The sequence below is a fragment of the Onthophagus taurus genome, chromosome 3, assembly GCF_036711975.1.
Source record: "Onthophagus taurus isolate NC chromosome 3, IU_Otau_3.0, whole genome shotgun sequence".
NCBI lineage: Eukaryota > Metazoa > Arthropoda > Insecta > Coleoptera > Scarabaeidae > Onthophagus > Onthophagus taurus.
The window spans coordinates 10,579,326-10,595,627 of NC_091968.1; the positions used below are offsets into that span (position 1 = coordinate 10,579,326).

Sequence of the window (16,302 nt, forward strand, 5' to 3'; positions counted from 1 at the left end):
GGGCTCGGATGATATACCTTCCATTTTTATTAAGAGATGCTCTAAATCCCTTACTAGACCTCTATGCTTAATTTTTGATATGTCGCTACGTTACAGTGCTTTTTCCATCTGTGTGGAAACTGGCGAAAATTACGCCTATTTTTAAGTCAGGAGATCGTAGTCTTCTAACTAATTACCGTCCTATATCTATTTGACCAATAATGGGAAAAATCTTTGAAAAATTGGTTTACAGCAGGCTATTTTTTCAGATGAAGCCCTGTGTGGGTGCGGAGCAACACGGTTTTTATCCGGGGCGATCTGTGGACACCAACTTGTTAGAATATACTGACTTTCTTTCTTCGACTATTGATAAAAACATCCAAGTAGATGCGATATACACTGACTTTAGCAAAGATTTTGACAAAGTGGATCACTGTTTATTACTGTTGAAGTTGGAGCGCGTTGGTGTCGCAGGTGTCCTTTTGAGCTGGTCTGCTTCGTACCTCTCCAATCGCACGCAGGTGGTTGGGGTACTCATTTGGGCCCGCGCTTATTTACGGTGTACATACGTGACACCACCAGGTCTTTTCTTACCTCAAGATGTCTTATGTATGCTGATGATATTAAAATATTTTCTCCTGTTGCTGCTGTTTCAGACTGTGTTAACCTTCAGAATGACCTGAACAAATTTTATGATTTTTGTGAGATTAATACATAATTTGTCACTTAACATATCGAAGTGTCGGGCTGTTAATTTTACGAGAAAAAAGCAGTTCTTTAAATTTGATTACCGGTGCGGAACATGCTTACTGGATCGTGTTGACACTATTAAAGACCTGGGCATTACTTTAGATAGCAAAACTACAGTTTGATCAACACGTTGACGCAGTAGTGGCCAGAGCTAATAGGATGCTGGGATTTGTAATGCGCTCTTCTCAATCGTTTTGCTGCCCTGGACCTATTATTTCTTTATACAATGCTTTCGTTAATAGTATTTTATTGTTCGGCAGTGCAGGTTGGAACCCTCAGTACGACGCATACATTAACAGAATAGAGAGGATTCAGATAAGGTTTCTGAAGTATCTCTCCTATAAATTCCATCATCCTTATACAGATTACCAATCTGCCTGTCAAATGTATCATATGCCCACACATCAGCAGCGCAGAACTTGCAGTGATGCCGTGCTCACCCTACCAGTTGTGTGATTTTATGTACATTATCTCGTTGCAGCGGCTTGAGTTCTGCCTTGAATTGATTTGATCACATATGCTTAAGGCCATTAATTAATTAATTGATCGATTTTCAATTTTGTGTTCATACAATTTATTGTATATAAAATGTATTACAGTGGAGTAGCTTTTATGTGGGACTGTGTCCTGTTGCTACCCCCGTGTGTGTAAATAAATGAATAAAAGGCATTATTGTTATTATTATACCACTTATATAATATATTCTCACTATGTTTTGTGGAATTTCTTCTGCTTTCACTGCAGCTATTCTGCGAATAGCCGCTTCCACTCAACAGATAATTTCTTCTTTCGGAACCTTTTTTTAGAGCGACTGCACAATTTAAGCTTTTGGCGAGTACTGAAGTTTCCTCCTCTGTTAATAAGACGCTTGATCGGTTTATGATGACCGTTTCGATTGGCAAATCTTTGTTCTTCTTCTTGTGGTTGCGGCGATTTAATGATTAATTAAATTAAAATCAAATTAAAAAGCAAATTAAGAATTAATTAAAATTAATTCTTAATTTGCTTGTCCCGACTTCTTTGGAATTCTCATGCATGTCTTCTCCATAGTTATTCTGTTGATTTTGTCCCAGTCATCTCTTGCTACAGAATTGGAAAGTGAGAGTCGTAGTAACCTCTCACTTATTTACTGTAAGCCTTTAAATGTTTTGTGAATTCTTTCTCGTATCAGCTCGATATGGTGCTTCACTTTGAGGAAGCTTGGCATTACCTTTTTCTCTGAAATGAAAGTTTCTAGTTCTAGGTCTAGTGTTGATTCTAGTGATACTGCTAGCGAAGGTGAAAGGCTTCGTAGTTACATAATCATTAATTTATTTTTTTTTATTTTAAAGAAATCAACGCGAAGAAGATTTAAGAGAAAACCACCCATTTTTCGATACCCCCCTTTTTGCAGTTCCCCGAGAAAGCAAATTTAGAAAAATCTGTCAATTAATTGTTTACGCAAGATACGATGCACGATTAAAAGATCCATTAACCGGAAAAGAACGAAAAGTTCAATATAAAAGTTTACAGTAAGTTTTTATAAATAAAATTCTTAAATTAATTTCCTTTTTTTTAGTAATTTTTTAGGATTAGTAACCTATTTAGATTGGGTAATGATAACGATGACGACCTTATCATGTCTTAGCATGATGTTTGAAACTCCGTATTATCGAGTAATGGAACACGTCTCATTGCAAATCGCCGAATATGGTTTCGTAATTTTTATGAGTATCGAATTAGCGTTAAAAATACTCGCGGATGGTTTATTTTTTACCCCAAAAGCTTACATAAAAGACGTCGCCGCAATTTTAGACGTTTTTATCTACCTCGTTAGCTTAGTCTTTTTGTGCTGGATGCCGAAAAGTGTTCCACCAAACTCCGGAGCCCAACTATTAATGATTTTAAGATGCGTACGACCTTTAAGAATCTTTACTTTAGTCCCACATATGAGAAAAGTCGTTTACGAGTTATGCAGAGGGTTCAAAGAGATTTTATTAGTATCAACTTTACTGATTTTATTAATGTTCGTGTTTGCAAGTTACGGAGTGCAATTGTACGGAGGAAGATTGGCGAGATGTAATGATCCAACGATAAAAGAACGAGAAAATTGCGTCGGCGTTTTTATGAGACGCGTTTATGTAACTAAAATGAAATTACAACCCGGTGATAATGAAAGTTATCCTTCGATGTTAGTCCCGAGAGTTTGGTATGTTAAAAAACAATTAAACAATTTTTTATTAACAATTTATTTCAATAAGGGCGAATCCAAGAAGATTTAATTTCGATAACATCGGAGACGCAATGTTGGCCTTATTCGAAGTTTTATCGTTCAAAGGATGGTTGGATGTTCGAGATGTCTTAATAAAAGCTTTAGGACCAGTAACGATTTGATTAATTAAAAAAAAACAGTTAATTTAATCTATTTTTATTAGGTACACGCAATTTACATTCACGTTTACATCTTCTTGGGTTGTATGATTGGTTTAACACTCTTCGTTGGTGTTGTAATTGCAAATTATTCAGAAAATAAAGGAACGGCTTTATTAACGGTGGATCAACGAAGATGGTTAGTAAACAAAATTTTCTTTCTTAATAATAATCTCTAAAATAATTTAGGTGCGACTTGAAAAAGCGATTAAAAATCGCTCAACCTCTTCACTTACCCCCTCGGCCGGATGGAAAAAAATTCCGAGCTTTTATCTATGACATAACACAAAACATTAAGTTTAAAAGATGTGTTGCAATCATGGTTTTATTAAATAGCAGCTTATTAAGTGTTACGGTAAATTAAATTATTATACAGGGTGTCTCCTCGTTGAGTTCCATAACTTCGTAGGGTTATTCCATGAATCAAAATTAGCAAAAAATTTCCGGTCAATATAGGTGCAATTCTCAACCGTTTTTGAGATATGGGTGGTCAAAAGCTCTGAAAGTCACTAGTTACGGTAACTAATTTAATTTTACTTTTTTTAGATGGAATGCGCATGAAGTTGACTTTTTGACAGTTGTCAACAGTGATTGGTAAATAACTGATGGGTAGGTATTTAGAAAATGGGTATTTATTCGGGTATTTACCCCGGCCCAGGGTAAATACCCAAACGGTACGTATAAAAGTGATACAAGTAAAAATATATCAGATTCCGAAAAAATTAAGAGGAAGATAATGAAATGGACGTTGAAGATTGATCAGTCGAAGCTCTCGTAATTTAGATTAGATTAAGTTATTATGATTATTATCATCATGCCATTGTTGGACATAGGCTTCCCCTATTCTGTTCCATTCGATTCTATTCTGCGCTGTCTGAATCCAATTGTTGAGCTTTGCCACAATGTTGACCACATCATTTGCACCAGTTCTTCTTCATAGGTCTTCATTTCGGTCTTTGCGTTACTTTGAGCCTCCTGGCAGTGGCTACCGTTAATGTTAATGTTTCGGAGCATTGATTCAAATATATCTCGCTCTTGAAGATGTCTCTAAGTTTCCTGTAGGCTGTTCAGTTCGCTTGTTTGATTATCTCTCGATACACGAACCTCATGGCCAAGATACACATCTGTCAACTCTCTCAATCTCATTATCCCCAATGTTGATGGTAGACTTGGGAACAAGATTTGTCATAAATTTTGATTTCTTTACATTAATATTTAGCCCGACTCTTGCACACACCTTCTTTAAGTCGTTCACCATTAGTTTCATCTCTCCAAGGCTATCCAAAATAAGAATTATATCGTCCACGTAGCGTAAATTACTGAGGTATTTGCCATCAATGTTGATGCTTTTTTGGATTAAATCCAGTTGTTTAAATACATTCTCCAGGACTGTGATGAACAATTTGGGTTCAACATTGTATTGCTTTATTTTACTCACAATCAGTACTTTACTATTTCTATTTATGCAATTTTACCATTATTGTAGCATTCTTGTAGATGTTATAAACAAGTTTGGTGTATCGATAATCGAATTTGCATTCTTGAAGTGCTTGCAAAACTGCCAACAACTCAATTTAAATTAAATTTTATAAATATCCCTAAATACCCATCTTGGGTAAATACCCCCGGGTATACAGGGTGTATCTGAATGACATGCCCAAACTTCAGGGGGTGATTCTTTAGGCAATTTTAAGGGTACTTTGTAGTGATGTCAAGTTTAGTTACTTTTTAGTATTTTTAACTATCCGTTACTTTCAGAAAAAGTATTCGTTACTTTGTACTCGTTACAAGTAATCGTTTGCATGTGCGTTCGAGTACTCGCTTGCGCTTGAGGTTCGAATACTCGTTTGCGCTCGAGGTTCGATTACTCGTTTGCGATAGAGTACTCGTTTTAGTTGAACTACATACTTATATCAATTTATTTTATATTAGACTCATTTTTGAAAACAAATACTGTACGTATGTTATATTGTGTTTGTTACGTAGCGTAGTAGCGTAGTATGCATAGTAATGCACTGTGCACTAATATCAGAAATTATATAGAGTGTAGGTTATGCGATTTACTTTTTCACTGCATATTATAACAAAGAATTTTTCTTAATTATTATTATTTAATTATTAATAACTTACGTTTCTCTTATTATAAAAAAAATATTTGAAAGTTGTAACAAATTAACAATGGAAAACAAAACTTCTTCTATAAATCAAGCAATAATAAAACAAAAATTTTAAAACAACAATAAAAGATATTACAGCTTATTATTGCAATGTAAAAATAAATTTTTTTGCACATTTCGACTTTTAAGTCGATTTCGCCTATCCGACAATACTTGGCAAGAGTAACTTGGAAAAAGTAACTGTTAGATCCAAAGTAACTGGTACCGATGTGATACGGTAACAGTTACTTCGGATCTCGCTTAGTAACGAGTACTCGTGTAACGAATAGTTACTTTTTTTACATCACTAGTACTTTGATATATAAACCATGAGCGACTTGGGCTCCCTTAAGGAGCTACACCCCTCCAAAAATGGCGGAAAATTTTGGTTTAATTTTTTTTTCTCAAAAACCATAAACGCTAGGACAACGAAATTTGGGGAATATGTTTAACTGGTAGTAGGGCACGTTTTCACCCTATTTGTACTTTCAACCTATCCTTGTAAACTAATAAACGTAATGCAGAGGGTAAATACATTAAAAAAAAATTACATAGGTAGATGAAAGTATCCTAAAACTTTTTTGTATCTCTAAAATTTTTCCAAAAACGACTAATTTTTGAGAAAAAGAATAATAAAGCAAACACTGCCCGTTCAACAACGGGGTTGTCGATCAAAAGTTGGAATGAATTTTTAATGAAAAAATCTTAGTAGGCTCTGCAATCTTTGTCAGAAATTTTTTGACGTTTAAATGTCAGTGGTTTTCTTACTATTATTATTGTTTTTCAAATTAATTTATGAATAAAGTTCTACCGCATTTACGCTCGTTCACTCGACGTTTCAAAATTTTAAATAAAACAATAATAATAGTAAGAAAACCACTGACATTTAAACGTCAAAAATATTTTTGACAAAGATTGCTAAGCCTGCTAAGATTTTTTCTTTAAAAATTCATTCCCACTTTCCATTAACAACGCTACAGCTTAACAGTTAGTGTTTGCTTAATTAATTTTTTTCTCAGAAATTATTAACTTTTCGAAGAACATCAGAGAGGCAAAAAAGTTTTAGAATATTTTCGTCTATCTAAATAAAATATTTCCAATGTATTTATCATCGTCATAAAAAAGATCTAGACAAAAATTGAATGGGGGTGGTTATGTTTAGTAACTTAGAAGGGAAGATTGAAAGTACAAATAGGCTCGAAACATGCCCTATTATAAGCTAAACATATTTCCCAAATTTCATTTTCTTGGCATTAATGGTTTTCGGGAAAAATAAAATAAACCAAAATTTTTCGCCATTTTTGAAGGGACGTAGCTTCGCAGGGGAGTCGAAATCGCTGATAGTTTATATGAAAAAGTACCCTTAAAATTGCCTAAAGAATCACCCCCTGAAGTTTGGGCACGTCATTCAGATACACCCTGTATATCCAGGAAATTTACCCTTGAAAATAAATACCCGGGTATTTAACAACACTGGTTATCAACGAAGCAGTTTCTTGAATAAGGAGTACGTCGACATGATTTTAGTATGATTATAGTAGAGAAAACGCTTCAGAAGCTGCAAGAGAGTATGCAGATGTGGTTTAAAAATCGTCGATTTTTTTTTAATCAATGTGAAATGACGCAAAAAACACGTTAAAATAAAAAGTCTAGAACATACCGAAAAATCACATTTAAGTTTTGATGTCATGTCACGTTTTGTTAGATAGACTGTGTGTCAATACACTCTGAGTTAATACTAGAACTAACACTAGACGGATCACTGGAAACATTCGGATTTAGTCGCAAGTCTCTCAAGACGGCTAAACCCGCATGGTTCTAGCTCTAGGTCTTGTGATAGTTCTAGTGATAGTGCTAGTGTAAAACTAGAACTAACGTTAGACCTAGAACTAGAAAGTATCGGGTTTAGCCGTACGTCTGAAAACGCAGTTCTAGGTCTAGTGTTAGTTCTAGTTTTAGTGCAATAAAATTATGCAACATAGTGATATCTTATGCTAAGTAGCGCTACCTATCAGTGTCACTAGAACTAACATTAGACCTAGAAGTAGAAATATTCAGGTATAGCCGTCCTAAGAGACGCACGGCTAAACCCCAATGTTTCTAATTCTAGGTCTAGTGTTAGTTCTACTTTTCTTTCAATAAGAATATACCACAATCTAAGCTAAACAACATTTAAAACTAGAACTAATACTGGACCTAGAACTAGAAACATTCGAGTTTAACCGCACGTCTTTCAAGACGGCTAGTGTAAAAGTAGAACTAACAGTAGACCTAGAACTAGAAAGTATCGGGTTTAATGTAATCTCTGTCTGAAGACGCACGGCTCCATGCCCAACCCGATATTTGACAAATTCGCACTGACCCTACCCCCGTCTAAAAGATATCTCGCATCTGGGTGATAAAGAATCGAGTGTTGTTGCAACAATTTTTAATTCTGTAATGGAAGGGACACAGAAAGATATCACTCAACAGAAGAATAGTTTCAGTAAATAGTCTTCAGCTAGTAGTATTGTAATCTCCAAGCACTTAGTAGTGTTTTGACAGCAGTATATTGTCTTCTGAAAGCATTAAATAGTCTTTGCCAACAATATCTACCTTTCTCCTAGCAATTAGTAGTCTTTCCAACAACTGTTAGCATTCTGAAAGTAGTTAATAGTCTTTTGAAAACCGTATCTTGTCTTTCCAAGCAGATAATAGTTTCTCCCAGCAGTATTTAGTCTTCTCCAAGCAGGTTGTAATCGTTTCTATTAGTATATAGCGCTCTGAAAGCAGTAAGTAGTCTTATGGAAACAGTATCTCGTCTTTCCAATCAGTTTATAGTTGTGTGTTAGCACTATCTAGTCTTCTCCAAGCAGATTGCAATCTTTTACATCAGTATCTAGCATTTTGGAAGCAGTAGGTACCTTGTTTGGGAAGCAAATCTCTTCTTTTCAAGCAGCTATTAGTCTTTTCCAGCAGTATCTAACATTCTGGAAGCGGTAGGTAGCTTTATGGAAAGCATATCTGTTTTCCAAACAATTATAAAAGTCTTTGAAAGCAACAAGTGGTCTTGGAAGCAGTATTCCGCCTGTCCAAGTAGGTCAAAACCTTTAACAGCAGTTTAGCGATGTGATACTCCAAGTTCATTGTGTGATGATTATAACGAATGAAATCTTAAGTAGATATCAAAAATGAAATTCTACAATGATGTATATTTATTCAGAAGTTATGTCTTTAAGATTCTTTGTCTTTAAGATTCATGTTCATCAGAGTTCTCAAATATCCCCTCGATCTTACAGAGTTTAAACATGAAATCCAGACGATTGTAGGGCTGGGCCTCAATAAAGGTTATTCTATTGTAGAAATGCAGAGCATTTTTATCGTATACATCAAAATAACATTAATAATCTTATATACCCTAAATATTCTAAACAACCTTTTTATATTTCTTTACCTTATCAGCCCCATTTACAGGAGACTTTGTCTGCAAAATTAAAAGATCTAAACATTACTCCAGTATTCACTGCTGGACAAAAACGATTTTTAAGCGACTTGATGATTCTTGAATTATACCAATGAACAAGAGCCTGCGGGAAAAAACCATACTGAAGCTGTTTTTCATGAATAGCATAAGAAGAATGGTTGCCACCACGGGACAGAAAAATTCTTTGCCTAAAAATGGGCTACATCCTTACCATGTACAACAAGAACTAAATCTCTTATCAGCAGACTATGCGAAACGAGAAGAATTTTGCTCATGGATCCTAGAGGACCAGAATCTCCTCCCAATTGCTTTGTTCGCGGATGAGTCTACCTTCACTCGCGATGGGATTAACAACTCACATAACGAGCACGTCTGGAGCGAAGAAGATCCCCATACTTTGTCAGAAAGTACATAGATTCCATAGATTGTGTGGGGAGCATCATCGAAAATGTTGTCCTGGGACCAAAAATCTTTGATAGAACTTTGACCAGTCAAATCTACAAGAGATTCCTAGAAGAAGAGCTTCCCATACTTCTTGAAGATATCCCCTTGAACGTGCGTAATGGGATGTGGTTTGTCCATGACGTGTGTCCGGCACACTATGGAAGGAGTGAATATTTGAAACACTGCGTTTCCAAACCGCTGGATAGGGCGGAATGAAGCTGTCGGATGCCTCCCGCGTTCCCCGGACCTGCCCTTCTCGATTTTCTGCTGTGAGGCAATGTTAAAATCATCGTTTATGGACAAGGGAAGCCCACCAAAGAAGAACTGCTAGGTAGAATCATATACGAGAACTGAGTCGAAGAGCAGAGTTCAGGGTCGCCATTTTGAGCAGCTTTAATCGATTAATGATCCCCATGCTTTTGTTTGTTCATGGCATTGTTTGGTCATTAAAATGATTAAAACTTAACATTTTCTGCTAATTATTGTAGAACTAAGACAGTAATTTAAGTTAATTAAGTTATCCCATATCTCAAAAACGGTTGAGAATTGCACCTATGTTGACCGAAAGTTTTTTGCTAATTTTGTTGCAAGGAATAACCATACGAAGTTATGCAAGTCAACGGGGAGACAACTAAATTTAATAATAAATAATTTTTTAGTGGAATAAAGCTGAGTCACACACGGAAATCTTAGCTACGGTGGGAATTTTTTGTACCCTTGTCTTTGTAATTGAAGTTGTAATGAAAAATATTGCTTTCACCCCGAGGGGTTATCTCCAATCGAGAAGAAATCGTTATGATTTATTCGTAACAGTCTTAGGAGTTATGTGGATGTGCCTACATATTATGTTTAAAGTAAGTAATTTTTTAATATTTTTTAGAAGTTATGGTTTAAAATTCGAAACGCTTTTATTAATTATTAAAATTAAACTAATTAACACAAAATTAATTCCTTTTTAAAAACTATTTTGAATTTAATATTTATGGTACAAATAATAATACTAGATTATAAATTTTAATCAATTTTTTCCTCGAAGACTGCAATATGTTTTTATAATGTAGAATGTTGTTTTGATTCTGAAAGTATCTTTAGTTTTTCTCCATTAAGTCCAGTTTTCGAGATATCCCAAAAAATGTGGAAAATCGTAAATTATAAAACATAGTAACGGTTCATGTTCAGTATATTTTTTATTTTACATAGTGTGCTTCTGTAGCTATATGGACATGAAAGTAGAGATCCAGACAAACATTTTGAGATATTGATGGCATAAATCGGACTTTCCGTTATTTTTCCATAGCCTAAAACAACTCAATAAAATCAAATTTTTTGACATTTTTCCCATTTTTTTTTCACTTAATCCCACGTAACAAAAAAAATTATGTGTTTTTTAAAAAATAAACAATGTTTATACTCCAATATATTATTTAAATTTATTAACTCTACCGGTTTCGGCCTAGACCATCGTCAGGAGTCTCGTTGTATAAGGTTGAGGTTAGGAAACACATTCAAATTTACATTCAACTATATTCAAATTTTGATATATCATTAATGGACTAAACTTAGAAAATGAGAATGGGGATGTAGCAGATGTGTCAAGTGAAACATATAATGATCTAGGCCGAAACCGGTAGAGTTAATAAATTTTACCGGTTTCAGGCTGTAAGAAGGTTCTTAACATTCACAAAAGTTGGTTTGTAATGTACCTTATAACTGTATTAGAAATGTAAAAATGACATATCGGTAAGGTAAAAATGACATATTAGTAATGTTATATTTTTACAATACAGGAAAAGAAGCTACATATTTAATAAACCTTCATTATGAAAATTTTAAGTAACAATGGAACAGAAACCTAATGCTACTTTTAATAATAGTAATTATTTATGTTCACCGTGCAATTAGAACAACCCGAAAAAGTGTGATGCATTAATTAGTTTAGGTGAATTAACGTCACTCATTTTACAAATTATTGAATTTTTAAAAAATAAAATATTTGTTGACAAATAAACATCTTTGTGACTACCTAGCAACCAACTTATATAACGACTATTGATAACGACTTAGACTTTTACGGAAAACGTTGCAAATGAATTTTTGATTTACTATTGTTCGTATTAAAGTAATCAAAATGCGAAGGTGGTCGCCTGAAACAGATAAACTATTGAACAAACCTCGATGTTATGACACATTACAGCCTTAGATGTCTTAAAATCCTCGCTCTTCGAGCTCGGATTTCAACCTGACATCTGCGGCTGTAATAAATGTCATAACATTTCTCGGTATTAGCTATAAATAATATATTGGAATATAAACATTGTTTATTTTTTAAAAAACACATATAATATACCAATATGGATGAAAACCCATTTACCTATTAAAAAAGAATTAATTAATTATTAATTTTTTGTTTTGTATATGAACAAAAAAGTTTGCTATTCTATCCTATAGGACATTTAATTCTCTTATAAGGATAATTTGGCAGGGAAATAACACACTCCTCATGGATTAATTATGTTTACTCAAACATGTTTAAACGACGTTTCGGGCTATTGCAAGCCTATCATCAGGATTTTAATATAAATCTAAAAGAACAATTACAATTTTAATTTTAATTTTTTTTTTTACAATTTTTTTTACGACAAAACATTTAGAAAAAAATTTTATTTATATATTCTACACTTAGAATCACAATATATAAATTGTTGTTGAAAACAGTGGGAGACTTGATAATTCGTTTCTATGTTGACCTTTGCGCTTGTGAAGATGCTGTTTAGACTCCCCTATACATATATCTGTACCTTAGAGGTAAAGGATTGTATTCCCATTATTGTAGGTTTTTAGAAAACAACTTTTAAAGTTTTATAATATAGATAGAGGAATATTTTTAGTAGAAATAAAATAAAATTACTTATTTGGTGTCTTGAACATTTAATTAAGTAACTACTTGAACTATTTTATTATACACATGTCAACAATCCATTATACCTGACCAAAATTAAGGCACTTACGGTTGTTTACCACTAAACAAAAAATCATGTAAGGAACATAAAACACAAATCATAATCAACCAGAAATAGGTTACAATCAAAAAAGACTTCTGATTAGAGAAATTTATTCTGAATTAGGGCTTTCTTCTTCCTTCTTGTCTATTGTCATATCTCTATAAATGCAATGAAATTGAGACGGTATCCACTCACACAACTTCAAAAGATGTTGATGCTTCTTTGCGGTTATACCTTTGGGGGTTTTGCAAATAACAGGCAACTCATGTGGAATTGATGCTACCCTTTGTCTACAATTTCTACACAAATTTACACTTTTCAGTTCTTTATCGGTAAATTCTGTTTTGCAATAAAGCACATCTGGGCTGTCACGATGTGCTTCTAACCATACCGTAATTGAAATAAGAAAATTTTGCGTGTGAAGATGAATACAAAACATTCAAGTTTTTAAAGTCGTTCAATTCCATGTTCCAAACTATAGCTTCTACCAACCTAATTAACTGCTGCCAATACCATGGCGTAACGATACTCAATGCAGGTTCTTTCTTTATGGTTCGCTCAATAAGACCGTGGACATAGTCTGCTTCCATGTGGGTCTCCACCTTTGAGCAGAAATTTATGAATAACTGTTTTTAAGGAGGGGCAAAGATTCAAAAGAAGGGAATAATTTACTGCCATTATAACATTTCTGTTTTGGCATGGACAGATTATTAATGTCTCTATACTAGAGTTTTTCAAAACTTTTCAGCCCATTTGAGTAAGGCTGATAATATTTCATTCATTGCCGCCTTTACCAGCAATGGATTCATCCTACACCATGCAGTAGGTTTTTTTCTCTGTAGCATCATATATGGTGAGGTTTAAGGTCCAGAGTTTTAAGAAATAAAAGCTTTTCAAAGAAGCAAGCACTTTTGCAAATCTAGCATGACTATTTTAGTATTTTCAAGATTTACTTTGTCATTTTTCTTGCTATTGTATCGTACATCAGCATCGTTTAAATGGCAATCAATTTTCTCCTGAACGACTGCTCGTTCCTCCTTTGACTGGCTTACTTGTAACGTCATATTCAGACTATCGCACATATCACAAGTGTCATTAGAAGGCATTTTAAACCCTACATTAAACTCTGTTTTGAAAATACGGCGATATAGCCATTATTTGACTATCCCACTTTTTTGAACACCTTCTTCCGCACATTTGATTTTGTAAAGATTGTATATTTTATCTATGTTAAGTTCGTTTCCAAGATACTGTCTTTTGATTTTGTTACGACTATAATGACTTTCATATGTTGGAAACGACCGAATATGGTCTCAGATATACCTAACGTATTAAAAAAAAAAGAAACAATTTAGACACCTCTATAATCGTATCATTAACTTCAAAATTCTAATATATTGTTCGTTTTCTCTGATCGTTTCTTGTACCATTTGCTGGCCTTCACGTTTGGTGTACTTTTCACTCTGGAAAGTACAAACAAAGGTCCCAGGTCTTATTTTCATTCCAATAATTGTTGAATACTTGAACTCGCTCAAGCTTATTCATTTTATCGGTACATTTTCTCCTACAAGGACCGCAACCGGGTTTAATCTTCTTTGCACTAATTTTCTTTCCAGATTTTGGAACGTGTTCTTTTCCAGCCAACGTTGCTCGATATCTTTTTGTTACCTTTCAATTGTCTTCATTTCCTATACGCTTTCTAGGTTTCACTTTATCCGATTCTTGTTTATTTTCTATGGCGTTTTCTTTCCCTTCTTCATCTCTTTCTTCAGTATGTAACCTACTTTCAAGATTACTGTTTGTTTCCTTACATGTGCTTTGTAGTTTAGTTCATTTTCAACACTTCCTTCTTCTTCCCGATTAATTGCTTGTCTACACTCAGCATTATTTGTACTACCTTTTTGCATTCGCATTATTCAAACATAAGAACGCAAGAGTAATAAACTAATTCAGTCAGTTATTAAAATTCACGTGAGTGAAAATAAGTAATCAATTTTGTATTTTTCTATTTACCTGGTACTGAAGTATCTGTCACTTCCTCTGTATGATGCAAGTATTCATCAGCTTGAACAGTATCCATATTACTTGCTGACAATGTAAGGAGAATGAACGTTTTAAGGAAACTAACTTTTCTGTTAAATTGTGTAAAAATGATATTATTTTAATGTATTTCAACTCACCTAGATTTGTAGGATCATTAGTAAAAACTAATTCAAGATTATCTACCTAATTGTCTACCTCGTAATAGCTCTTTGTGGTGGCACTATTTCACTAATAGAACAACACAATAAAGATGCGATTGTTTACTACTTTAAGTTAGCTGAATATTTAACTGCGCGTAACCGTTCTTTGGAGATACCACTTTTTACCTCTACGACAATTTCCAATGCAACTTCTTCTAAATATAGTATCTTAGTAACCAGTAACAGTGGACGTAAGATCCTTTACTATTATATAGTTTACGCGTCTGATACGTTGAAAAAAGTATTAACTCGATATTGACAAAAACTGAAGTTACGATTCTTTACCCCTAAGGTACAGATATGATTTATCACAATTCTTGCAATCGATTCTGTATACCGTGTTTATTTTATCAGGTCCGTACAGCTGCACCCCCCATTCAAGATATCAGCATTTTGATACTATATATATATATATATATACAGGTGTTCATTTCAAAACTTTCCACCTCAATTTCTGTAAATCCGGAAGTTTAAAAAGAAAATCACTGAAATAGGTAAAGAATAAAACCAAGGGGGACAACATTTTATGCAAAAATTGACTGACTCACTTCAACCCCCCGCCGCCAGAAACCAACCCCTTAAAAATCTTAAATGGAAAGGGGTGTCAAGTGATTCCTCATTTTAAAGGTCTTTTAAGGTACTACATGTTAGTATTTATTTTTTTTAAATTGATCGATTCGTTTCCGAAATTTTTGCGAAAATCTTTGTTTTGTATTTCCCGCTTTAATTAATATTAAAAACTTTAATCACCTTCTTAAAAGTAAGAATAAGTAATCTTTTATTATTAATTTATAAAATTAAATTACCATGTTCGTTTTTACAACGGCCATTAAACCTTTATTATTTCGGAGCAATCGGAAATATTTAAGAAAACTAAACACGTCTAATTATGAATTAAATTAAATTTTATTGAAAATATTTTACATTAAACCTGTGTGAAAATTACTCTTGACTCGAATCGCCAAAAAAAGGAAAAAAAGAGACGAAATTTTTCTCTTTCTATAAACGAGTTATAGGCAGGCTCACAGTGCGAGAAAAGAATAAAGTAAAAGTGCAATTCTAAACATAAGTTTATTTGGTTATTACTTAAACAACTTTGTGTTATCCACTTAACAAAGTTATTTAAATAAAACAGCAATAATGGTTTAGTTTGCAGGAAAGGATTGAAATTGTATTAATGTATGGATCCCAAAATGAATGTGCTCGACGAACTTCCGCAGTTTTTAATGAAAGGCATCCAGATAAGAACGTATCTCATACATCCGTCCTGAATCTCATGAAGAAATTCACTCAGACTGGGTCCGTTGCCAACATAAAACATAATGAGTCGAGAGTTTTGAATGAAACCGCTCAACTGGAAGTGTTGGGTCATTTCGGTATCAACCCCAATACTTCATTGCGTCAGGTATCTCGTGCAACTGGTATATCCTTGGGTTCTGTTCATAAAGTTGTAAAACTTCACAAATTCTCTGACAGACGCCAGGCAAGCTAGCCAACGTAGGTATATCATTGTCAAAATAACCTATACTCTGTTTTTAAACCAGGAGGAGTATTTTAAATTTGTCACCAGATTGACCTTGCACGTGATTGGTTGAATGCGAGGAAGGTTCACACACAGGCAATTTTGAATTTTGATTTTGAATTTGAAGGTTAGGTTATTGACAATTCGACAGTTTCGTGTCATTATTGTAAATTTTGTGTTCTTAAACCCTTCTTTATTATATTTTGAAATAAATACACTCATAACTTCAATGTTAATTTGTATGTTTAGTGTTGACGATAACAAACGAAAATAAATACAATAATAAGTAAATAAATAAATAATAATTATTATTAATATAAATTTACCGCCAAAA

The 16,302-nt window shown here is 33.7% G+C and overlaps 1 protein-coding gene across 3 annotated transcripts in view; it reads left to right on the forward strand.

The window, feature by feature from the left end:
- The window catches only part of LOC111417063 (sodium leak channel non-selective protein na), a 73,957-nt gene that overhangs the window by 41,404 nt on the left and 16,251 nt on the right, over positions 1 to 16,302 (forward strand). For all 3 annotated transcript variants that reach the window (XM_071195084.1, XM_071195085.1, XM_071195086.1), the window contains 6 exons: positions 2,061 to 2,240; positions 2,288 to 2,917; positions 2,970 to 3,090; positions 3,144 to 3,277; positions 3,328 to 3,493; positions 9,861 to 10,055. In XM_071195084.1, the coding sequence (XP_071051185.1) occupies positions 2,061 to 2,240; positions 2,288 to 2,917; positions 2,970 to 3,090; positions 3,144 to 3,277; positions 3,328 to 3,493; positions 9,861 to 10,055 (1,426 nt within the window). The remainder of the gene's footprint in view (positions 1 to 2,060; positions 2,241 to 2,287; positions 2,918 to 2,969; positions 3,091 to 3,143; positions 3,278 to 3,327; positions 3,494 to 9,860; positions 10,056 to 16,302) is intronic.